Genomic DNA, 10,879 nt, shown 5'->3' on the forward strand with positions numbered 1-10,879 from the left:
AAAATTGCTTTGTCGATCATTGAGAGAGGTAGACTCAGGTACTACAGTGACGCTTGTCGATCAATTGGTTGGCTTGATCGGCGAAGTAGGAAGACGCCTTGTTGTGAGGGTAAAAAGCGTCGTGTCGATTTGCAATGATGATGAAATGAAGTTTATGAAAGTGACAACGCTGTTTCGCTTCAGTCTTGGTGGATTTGACCTGGCAGATGATGAATCAATGCTCCCATTGCATGAAATGACCTCTCATTTAGCTGCAGGTTAACCATCTGTCTAATTAATCAACCCACTTCTACTTCTAATGGTGTTTATCTTCATCGATGGTAAGCCGACGGCGGGACTTCTAACGTTGCGCGTCGCTCTGTAGGGCGAAGTCCTGGATCGTGAGGGGCCCCAGCTGGCCTCGGCTGGTCAAATGACGAATGGCGAGAAGACATCCGTGATGGAAACGAGTTTGTATGTGGCCTTGAGCCCCTCGTTTGGGATGGAAGTGATGTTGGTGATGTCGGCGACGCTGGCGTTGGTGCGACCGAAACACTATCACTGCTGGGGCCGCCGTCCTGAGACTCCCGCGGACTACTCGGTCCTTCCATAATGCTGTAGCGATCGTCGTGCTCGGCCATTCGGTCATTGCGCTGGGCCTCTCCTGGGATTCGAGGCCAGGCCCCCGTCCTGAAATCACCAGCCCCAAAGGGGTCTTTTGCTGGGTTGCCGAAATAGTTGCCGATCTTCCCTAGAGCATTGGCAATCTTTCGCCGAGCCTCCCACTCCCCTGTGGAATCTGCCGTAGAAAGTCCGGCTTCTGACCCAGTACGGTTCTCGTGATGTTCATGATGGGCTATGCTGTCTCGCGGGCTTTCTCCTTGGTCGAACATTCTGTCAGGCTGCCCACGGCCGTGGCAGTGTGGACAACTAAAGTGGCTCGTGGTAGTAGTATTAGCGAGCTCCTCGTTACCGCCTGCCAGCCACACGTAGAGCGAACCGATGCCGGCCATCCCGGTCGCAAGAATTGTTCCCCATTGGCCTGTAGGAGTAAGCCTAGGTACATAATTAGGAAAGATAGGGGCTACTTACCGATGCTGCTAATTGGCTCAGTGTGGTATCTAACCTGGGGGCTCCAAAAGTTGATCTCCCCGATGACAAGGACAGCTATCCAGGCACCTCCCAATACAGGCACCTCGACTGCACTCAACAGAGACCTGATGGCCTGATTAACGTCCTTCATGCCCTTCATAGTAGCACCGTTTGTCCCGGGGATGACGCCTTGATCCTCTGCCTGCTCCTTCACTGGACCACCACGCCCTCGACGTGCCTTCCAGTTGATTTCCAATATCTTGTTCCACATCGAAACCAAGGACAGAATGGCGGGCACACACTCGGCCGCAGCCAGAAACATGGCCATGCCGAAAGGGAGCGTCACTGGTTTGGGAACAACGTATATCTCGCTTGTCGGTCCCTGCCTCAGCTTGGAAAACGGGCCGCTCGCTTCAGAGCAAACCAAGCCGCATATGTCTCCGTCTCCATAAGGGAATCTTCCAAGACTAGGCACTGGACTCGTTCCGCCGGTCTGGCATGGATGGGTATCGGACCGGTAGAACTCGACGGCCAAGCTCAACAGACCTGACTCTAGTCAGTGGGCGCACGTTATTCGCTATTGAGGGAGCCTGATCTCACCTGACAGAATGAGCCCAGTCCACAGGAAGATGATGTTCCGTCCTGGGTCATAGAAGAAGGTCGATGATAATTTTACGGTGACGGGAGCTGCCAGGATGCCAATTGAGCAGAACTGCAAGGCTCCATAGATATCCATATCTGTGGCACCTAGATCGTCGGCCAGTTAGCTGGGGAGCTTGATCAGTGGCGGGAGTCTTGTCTCTTCTCTCACCCACCGTCAACATGGAACGATGCCAAGACGATACCGTGGATTGCTGCAACGGCGGGCACAAGCAGTGCGGCGGCTTGACAGACAGCGCGAGTCCATTCCTCTTTTCGGGCTACCACACAGACGACGACAAGGATGTAGTATCTACCGTCTCATACTGTGTTAGTCTTTGCGCTAGGAAAGTTTAGTCCTGCGATCGAGGTTGGTACAAGCATTTGCCAAGTTCCTTACTCGGTCGAACTGCCGATTGGTGGCTATCAGTGGAGAAGCGTCACTTACAAGACCCGCTGGCCGAAACCGTATTGACCTGACAGCGGCCAGGCGCAGACGACTTCAATGCAGGGGCCGGTGATGTCGTCGCAAGAAGATGCTACACCAGTGTCATCATCCCGCCTGAGGAGGGTGTAGAGCAGCGCGATCGGTGAGACGGGTGCCATAGATGCCGAACCGAACCGGAGCCGCTACAAGCTGCCTGGTTCGAAAAATGAGAATAATCTTATCTGCGGCACACTTCGCACTTTTCGATTGCCGCTTGGGAGCAAAGATGGGCCCAAAAGACCAGTGATCGAGCGGCAATGTAGACGTCGTGATGGAAGCGTAGACTCATCCTCGTCCCTCTTGTTCCCAGGAGAGAAATGGAGAAGGTTCCCGAGCATCCCATCCCAAACCTCTAGGAACAGGAAAATGCATAGAACCAGGGCTGCCTCGGGCTGACCCGGGAAGGCGCTCGCGTGATACGTGCGGCTCAAACGTGTCCATATTGAGGCAAATAAAGCAGCCACCGGGGCAAACAGAGACATTTCACAAGCAGATGCTGACATTTCCGGAGGCCGCGCAGCATATCAGCATACCGATGATGCAAGTGCCCTTAACAGCAGCCCTTGGGCACCGGCTGAGAGGAGCAAAGATGAGCATGGACTTGGCAGTGGAATAAGGCAATTGGCTCCGAAACGCGTAAAAGCACTCTGCAGCCTGTCGTACCACGTATGAAAGGCGGGGCTTTTTGGCAGTGCCCAATAGGAGAGAACATAAGGTCACCTAGGGCTGACCTGATCGGGCACCTGCTTCTTTTCTCACACACTTGCCAAGCAATATTCTTACCGTGTGGCTTGTCCCCCACCGCTTCTTGATCCCAGAGCCTGGACCACGACTTTTTCAGAACTCAACACCATGAAGCGCGGCAGACACCAATCCAGCCTTATTTCGAGCTGGCTGTGTTATTAGAACGAACAGACTTAATGTGTCATTCTGTCCTGGTGGAACCTGCGACACAATCCTATGGCTAGGATGGATCTCTCCGACGTCAGTCTTGAGACTGACCAGATCAAAGAGTGGCGATCTATCGTCACACTCATCGTCTTTTTCCTTGCCAGTAAGCACACTCAATTCCCGTCTATAATTCTTATGCTGGGTGACCGGGTTGTCATATCACGACTAACAGCGGGACATAGATATTGCCGTCTTGCTTCCATTTCATATCCCATTCTACGTCCCCGCCCGACTTTGGTATGGGGTTCAGAATTGGCTCAGTGCTATACGTGTGATACCAACGAGGACAAGGTGCTCGCACCGAGGAAAATACGACGGCGAGGCTAGCAGATTCGTGCGCAAGAGATTCCACATGAATTCTATTACGGCACCGCTTATCGCAGATCTCTTCCTACTCGCGATTTTGGCCATTGGAAGAGACGAAGTCAAGGCCGGCACTCTTGGAGACAATGGCATTTTCCCTATCGACATCATGATCTTCTTCATCACCTTGGCTTACATCGCAATCTCAATCGACGCGTCTGGTCTTATCAGGTACCTAGCCCTAAAAGTCCTGCAATGGGGAGGCAAAGTTGGCCATAGACTGTTCTTTTATTTGTACGCCTTCTTTTTCGGCTTAGGCGTTCTCATCGGCAACGATCCGATTATTCTATCCGGTACTGCGTTTTTGGCCTATATGACCCGAGTATCAAATAATATTAAACATCCCAGGGCCTGGATCTTCACTCAATTTTCGATAGCCAATATTGCCTCGGCAGTCCTCGTTTCATCCAACCCGACCAACCTCGTCCTCGCTGGGGCTTTTAATATTAAATTCATTGACTACACCGCTAATATGGTGGTTCCAGTTGTTGTTACGGCAATTATCTTATTCCCCTTTCTACTCTATATCGTCTTTGCCAACGCGGGTCTCATTCCAGTCTCTATCAAAATGCGCGAGCTCCCATCAGAGGCTAGGCTAAAACCTGCTGTCAATCCAAACATTCCCAACGCCAGAGGGATCGCAGACGAGGAGGAGAAGACCCACGGAAACGACGACCAGGGTCAGCTTCTCTCTCTTGTCGAGATCATGAATCCCTTCCTGGACAAAGGAGGCGCAGCGTTCGGTGCCATCATTATGTCAGTAACTCTTGTCACCATTGTGGCTGTCAACGCTGCCAGTGTCAAGACGAAGAATGATGAGCAATTTCAGGTCTTTTGGGTGACACTGCCGGCTGCCTTCGTTATGCTGTGTTGGGATATTGCATTCGGGTGGCTCCATCGTGAGGAAACGCGAGAAATCTCTCGCAGAGGCCGAGAAGAGGTTGAACGGGTTCGTTTGGACAGATTGTCGAGAGAGAAGAGGAACAGAGAGCAGGGTGAGGGAAGACAGGTGTCCAACGAGGGCGGCACAGAGATGCTTTTGATAACGCGGAGCTCCTCTAAACAACCTAGAGCTTGGCCTGAGACTAAAGTCGAGGACGCCGATGCTGATGCGAAGCCAGAACAAAACGCCTCACCCGTTGTTCCCGGGGGAGGATCACCTCCTCTACTCACGCTCACACCTGCTGGTCCGGCAGGTGACGCGAGCATCAGCCCGGCGCCCGAGTCAAGTTCACCCTTGGAGCTGTCCGGGTCAACTGGGGAGGGAATGGCAGCTGATAACACCCGGTCCTCGAGCGATGGGCTGACTATTTTCGATAAAAGAGAAAGTCCTCTTTGTGCGGATGGGTCCACGGTTTCGGCACAAGGCATCCTGACTTCGAGTCTGAACACACCCACCAACGAGAAGCAACCAAGCGAGCCAGTGGAGAGCACAGTACAGACCGCAATGGAGCACGACCCGGTGACTCTTGTATCCCTCTACAAAGATGGGTATCGATGGTCGCAGGAGACTTTCCCAACCGTCATGGCTGTAATATCACATCTGCCCTTCGCGCTTGTCCCGTTCGCCTTTTCCATGTTTGTCCTGGTCCAAGCGCTGGTTACCAAAGGTTGGGTTTCCGTGTTTGCGCATGGATGGGACCATTGGGTGGAAAAGACAGGAACCATCGGAGCTGTCGGCGGCATGGGCTTTCTTTCCGTGATCCTCTGCAATGTGAGTGTCCCTGAGATTGTTCAGCCGTATTCCACGTGAGCTTACGTTGGCGACTTCTTAGTTCGCAGGAACCAATATCGGTACAACGATCCTTCTATCACGGGTTATTCAAGCCTGGCAAAGGATACACCTGGAGCCGAATAGCAACCATATCAGCGATCGGACATTTTGGGCGACTGTTTACAGCATGGCGCTCGGCGTCAACTACGGCGCCTTCAGCACTGCTTTTAGCGCATCGTTGGCAGGCCTGCTGTGGCGGGATATTCTCCAAAGGAAGCACATTCATATCCGCAGGATGGAGTTTGCTCGCGTTAACGTGCCGATCATTGCCATCGCCATGACCGTCGGCTGCACAGTTCTCGTGGGAGAGATTTATATCATCAGGAAGGAAACCCCTTACAGCTTATAGATAAAATCGCGGTAAAAGAAAATAGCGCGTCACATAGCTTTTTTCCTGGTCGCTTTCATAGTTTATTCCCGTTCAAGCATTAAATATCAATTGACGCTATCGATATAGCAATTTAGTAACTGAAGACTGTGGATGCCATGGGCTATCACCAATACATCCAAAGAACGAAAGAGATAAACTTCCCAATGCGACGAGCTCAGCCTAAAATTCCTCGGCAAGATGGTCATCCCAAGACACGAGCCCAGAAATCAGCATCGAAGCCAGCAGTCGCAAGCTCGATTATAAAGCCGCATCTCCGCGTCGACCACAACCAGGGCGATGTCATGTTGGGACCGCTCACATAGACTTTGATCTGCATAGCTGTGAGCTCTTCGTTGTAGTATTGAAGCACCTCGAGGGTGTCGCCAGTGCCTCCAAAGGGAGCCACAAGCGGCACAGAAGGATCACTGGCTTGCATGTACTCGATGTAATCCACCTGCGCCTGCTGAGCTGAGGTCATCTTGTTCGGGATGAAGGCAGAGACGTTCCCGCCGTATGGGTAGACAGTGCCCGGGATCACCCCACTGGTAACAACGAAGCCCAACTCCTCGTGAAAAACAAGGGCCACTCGTGTGTTGTCATCGGTGGGATGATCGTCGGGCCAGGCACAGCCGAGGGGGTCGGTTGAGCCGTTGTTGTAGGTCCCAGCATCGACGACCTTCCAGCCTATCTCGGTGAACTGGCAGTCGTCACTGATGGCGACTGTGAAGTCGCTGGACTCGGCGAAGAGGGCCTCGCTTAGCTTCCACAGCGTTTCTCGACTCGCTTTGGTCCGGTTGGCTGGCGGGGACATCAACTCTGCATAGTTCGCAGGGAGCTCTGAGGCCGAGTAGGAGAAGCCGTGGTCGCCGCGATAGCGGTTGATGAACAGCTCAAGCTCTGTGATCTGCTGGTCGACCACCGCGATCCGGCCCCGAAGGACTGGTGGCATTGCGTCGTTTCCCTCGCTGACGTCCAGGACGAAGTACGCAGTGCCGTTTGTAGTGTCAATTGCGAGCAGGTCGGGAGTGCCTGCCTTGGTGACCGTGTGCCATAAAGTCATCATGGCAAGGGCTGCCGGATGCGAGTTCTCGGTCGCTTTGTACGTTGATGCCAGTGGCAAGGTCGACGGATTGTGAGCCACCGCTGAGTCGAGGATCTGGGTAACAATGATGTCCGTCATGCATTCCCGAGAGCAGTCTGTCGTGTTTGACGCCTCGGCATTTCTGCTGATCAACGCGGCCGCCGCAGGGACCTGTTGGGCTGCTGCACCCATCGCGGACGCGATTACTGCAACGCCCATGGACAGGCGTAGCCATTGGGACAGTTCCGCAATATGTATCGTGAAACAAACACTAGGTAGGAATAAAGCGAAGGTTTGGTGCCAGGTTGAGGATCATGCGTATCGTCTCTCAAAGACGAGAGTGTCGTATGGCAACGGCCACACTTTACATATCTATAGATCATTGTCCCTACCAGGCCGCGCGTACCGCTCATCATCTGATACGTAACACTGTGACTCTATACTGATTGGATCGACAACACAATATTCGACACAGGAGCGCATTACAGTCAATCAAAATGGATTTCATTGTACAATTCTGGACATTGCCGTAATGCCGGAATCATTCTCGGCTCCACCCAAGCCTCTCCTCTCGGATCCATGTCCCCCACAATTTGGCCCGAATGATACTCCAGGGGTTCATCCGAATGTCTTTACCTCAGAAAATGCAAGCGCACTGCCGTCTGCGTGTGGAGCTTGCTTCCTTTTTTCGGTACCTAGCAAGTATTGTAGTGCCCGTGTAGGGTACAAGGAGCCATACGGACACGAGTACGGTGTGTTGGATGCGAGGTAGCCTCCAGTCTTGGTAGGCGCAGCAAACAAGCAAAAGAGACTACATCTGTACTCACATACTAACTATCTAGGTAGTATATGAAGGGTTGCAGGCTCGGCTCCACCCGCCAGGTATTAGCACTTGACGAACACCTTCTCCAGCCTAGAGTCTCTCCGACACTGTCCTCACCGACCTCATTCCGGCCCGGGCAAGGTGCGCCACAAGCCGTAACAATTCCAGACGGTCACGTGTGGCACACATATGTATGGCCACAGGAGGCCCTTGTAGGACTTCTTCGGCGCGGTCTCGTCTTAGGAGTTGAAGCTGGTACTAGCCAGAAGGATGTAGTTCTAGAAGATATGGCCCTGGGCAGCCACGTTGATAAACAGGCCACCGGTGAGCCCGGAGCGCAAGTCTCGTCCTACACGGTACCGATGAGGACAGTCGTAGGCGATTCTCGGCCGAGGCCAACCAAATCCACGTCGCATTGTCAGAGACCAACGCCAATAACTCCTTGACCAGCAGGTGCAGGACGACGAGCAGTCGGCCGCGTTAGACGGCGACTAGGCCGCCAGAATGGAATACAAGAAGACAAGGCGTGCGTCACGGACCAGAATCAGCTCGCCAATGGGACCGCACACCTTCAACGCAATGGACAACCTCAGCAGTGTACATAGCATTCAGTTACGGGTCAATGTGTAGTATACACGAGGTTTGCATTCCAAAAATAGCTGATTCCAAAACTACCTCTTTCCAAAACTCCCAAAAACTCCTCGCTCCAAAACTCCTCGCTCCAGAATTACCTCCCTCCAAAATTTCTTCATTCCAAAATTCGGTCATTCCAAAACTACCTCGTTCCAAAAACAAATCGCACCCAAAAAGTTCTCTTAAAAGAGACGTGGTGGCCTCTCAGAGTTAGCTTTAGTTATTGCCTTATCGCCTTTGTCGGTATATGGTGTATGGGACTCACACTTTTCAGCACTGGGACCCTCCTGCCTAGCGTTAACCCTAAGTAACACAACAGAAGCCCTTGATGCTGCTGAAGTGTTACCGTGTTTGCATATCTTGTTTTTGGCTCTTCGTTTTGCCGTTGTGGACGGGGCTGGTTTGTTACTTCATGGACGACGGTATGCGGACAAGATTCCTGAATCATCTAAGAGACCCTTGATCAACTTCCCGATCCCTGTGAAGTCCCAGTCCGAGCCCCGGGCCAATACGGAGATTTGTAGAGGATCGGCCATGTGGCTGGCTTGGATCGGGCTCTCATCATCTCCGAAGCTTGAGCCACCCGTCGGGATCCTCAGGTCCCCAGTATGATCTCCGTCGAGATCATCGAGATACTTTGATTGTTCGAAAGTGAAGCCGCAGACGTGACCTCGTTCGTCCGTGTCATAAGTCCACCCCTCCGACTCCCAATCATCACCATCGATTTTTGGAAGAGTATTGTAGCTTCCGCTTACCATCAGGCGACTGATGTCTGGGTCCCGTTCAATTCCGTGCGGTGCATTGAGGTATTGGAATCGTATGTGAGCATATACCTCCGAAGCCTCTCCCAGGTCCCGGACGAAGTTGGGCAATGCGTCAGGCGAAGTTGTCACCAGACCACGGGTTGGAATGTTGAAGAACAAGAAGGAACGTTGTCGTAGCTCTGTGTCCCCGAGCCCTGTTCCCGGGCATGAGTTTGTGGAGATGATTCCGTAGTCGTGAAGCGCAAGAAGGTTTTCAAAGTTCTCGGTCTCCGGCTCAACTGGAAATCTATAGCTTGGACAGAGAGGGAGGCTGCCTTCGAGGTATCGCCGGTTGAGCTCCGTGAGAGCGTACCAGTCGGGAGCGTCCCGCCACAATTGATGGACATCATCTTCCAAGGTTTGGTCGTGGTCCCCTGGAAGTCCTCGATCCTCGATGTCATCAATCCGTCGCGCGAAGTTCGGATCCATGGTGAATGATTCTCTGATTTTTAGGCTATGGCGAAAATGATAAACGGCAAGAACAGCTTAATGTTTTCGAGTCTTATGAAGACTAGAGCGTTGTATGGTTGGTTAGAGAATCAATCTGTTTTACCCAGCTCAGCATTTATACTGCCTTGTTGTCTATGACATGAAGGCTTCATTATGGCAGTCTCCTGTGGCTCAGTCACGGTCTAGCTATATGTCAAGGTTCTTCATCCCATAGTGGTATTAGTGACAGACATGAACAGTTGTTTAGATACCATTGACCTCTGTTTATCACTTGGAGTTGATGCAGCAAAAGCCTGTTGACGCTTACTTACGTACTGAAAAGACTGGACTCATAGTACATGGCGGAATCACTGAAATATATATACGTATATACTCATCTGGTTTGTTCTCTGTCTGTGATTCAAAATGTTCTTTGTGTTGGGCACCAGTTGAGCTCATTCATGCTACAGCCCTATCTCACAGGAGGAGTTGTGCTCTCTCAGTCGTTTCTGTTGTGCATGACGATGATTCTTTGCAGCTATTAGCCTAGGTGTTTGCTGTGTTTGCTGCTGTAATGAAGTCGAGTGAGCTCTGAAGAGAAGATTGTGTGGCAGCATGTGGGTCACCGTATTAATTGTAGTTAAATGATACCGCGTGGCACCTCCCGCAGAAAGGGAACCACGCACGTAGACGTGTGAGTGCTTGTGTTTCAGCATTCCTAATTATGGGTTCCCCAACGTTTACGAGGATGAGCAGTTCATCCTTTGGACACTGGCATAATCCAAGAGGCGCCGCCAGAAGCGGTTCTTGCTAGCCTCGTCTGTGCGGCTGTCACAAGGCTGTCATTGTTTTCTTAGCCACAAGCTATAGTTGTGTTCGAAACCTACTGTTATCGATATTGTATTTTCTTTTTAACATTGGGTGTTTAAGCATTTGTGACTGTGTGAAGGGACTGGATGCATATTGCTTAAGAAGCATATGTATACAGATTAAAAACGAGACCATAATTCAAGAGAGCTGCGTGTCATTGTCCTGGTAGCCATCCTCAAGACTTGCGAATGTTCTCACCTTCGCCTGACCTGCCCCAAATTCCATGGATTCTCCAGGCCTGTAGATACAAGCTGCTTTGAAGTCATCTTGACCGACGTCCAGTGGCACAAGGGAATATACCTGAGCAGAAGCCCTCCCAGAGGCTCGCACGTGTCTTCTCGACCATTACTGAAATACTGTTGACTGTGCTGGTTACGTTATCATTGAGGCAACATACGTCTCTATATGAATGATCAGAAACATTTAACGCTCACGGTCGTCGTTTGTGGCTTGTGACTAGGGCTCCAAAGTCCTCGACTTTTGATCGCAAACCTTGGAATGGAGCCAGTCAGCGATCGGACACCTTGACTTGGCCGTCTAACGACAGTAATCAGCAGGTTCCATATGAGCTTGCCGATGGACAAG

At 51.7% G+C, this 10,879-nt stretch overlaps 4 protein-coding genes across 4 annotated transcripts; 1 reads left to right on the forward strand and 3 right to left on the reverse strand.

Annotated features, from left to right (window-relative positions):
* Positions 1 to 408: 408 nt before the first annotated feature.
* On the reverse strand, positions 409 to 2,316 carry INS49_005458 (uncharacterized protein; the record flags this gene model as incomplete). Its single annotated transcript, XM_043166238.1, has 6 exons — positions 409 to 511; positions 565 to 1,021; positions 1,072 to 1,617; positions 1,672 to 1,818; positions 1,887 to 2,023; positions 2,159 to 2,316. The coding sequence occupies 6 exons, from the start codon at positions 2,314 to 2,316 to the stop codon at positions 409 to 411; spliced, it is 1,548 nt and encodes a 515-aa protein (XP_043017270.1).
* A 1,184-nt stretch (positions 2,317 to 3,500) lies between these two features.
* Positions 3,501 to 5,634, forward strand: INS49_005459 (uncharacterized protein; the record flags this gene model as incomplete). The annotated part of the gene is made up of 3 exons (XM_043166239.1): positions 3,501 to 3,682; positions 4,145 to 5,225; positions 5,287 to 5,634. The coding sequence occupies 3 exons, from the start codon at positions 3,501 to 3,503 to the stop codon at positions 5,632 to 5,634; spliced, it is 1,611 nt and encodes a 536-aa protein (XP_043017271.1).
* Positions 5,635 to 5,857: 223 nt separating this feature from the next.
* INS49_005460 (uncharacterized protein) lies at positions 5,858 to 6,928 on the reverse strand (the record flags this gene model as incomplete). Its single annotated transcript, XM_043166240.1, has 1 exon — positions 5,858 to 6,928. The coding sequence occupies one exon, from the start codon at positions 6,926 to 6,928 to the stop codon at positions 5,858 to 5,860; it is 1,071 nt and encodes a 356-aa protein (XP_043017272.1).
* Positions 6,929 to 8,602: 1,674 nt separating this feature from the next.
* On the reverse strand, positions 8,603 to 9,424 carry INS49_005461 (uncharacterized protein; the record flags this gene model as incomplete). The annotated part of the gene is made up of 1 exon (XM_043166241.1): positions 8,603 to 9,424. One exon carries the CDS (start codon positions 9,422 to 9,424, stop codon positions 8,603 to 8,605), a length of 822 nt encoding a protein of 273 aa, XP_043017273.1.
* Positions 9,425 to 10,879: the final 1,455 nt, after the last annotated feature.

The sequence above is a fragment of the Diaporthe citri genome, assembly GCF_014595645.1.
Source record: "Diaporthe citri strain NFHF-8-4 chromosome Unknown scaffold_17, whole genome shotgun sequence".
In the NCBI taxonomy this organism is placed as follows: Eukaryota; Fungi; Ascomycota; class Sordariomycetes; order Diaporthales; family Diaporthaceae; genus Diaporthe; species Diaporthe citri.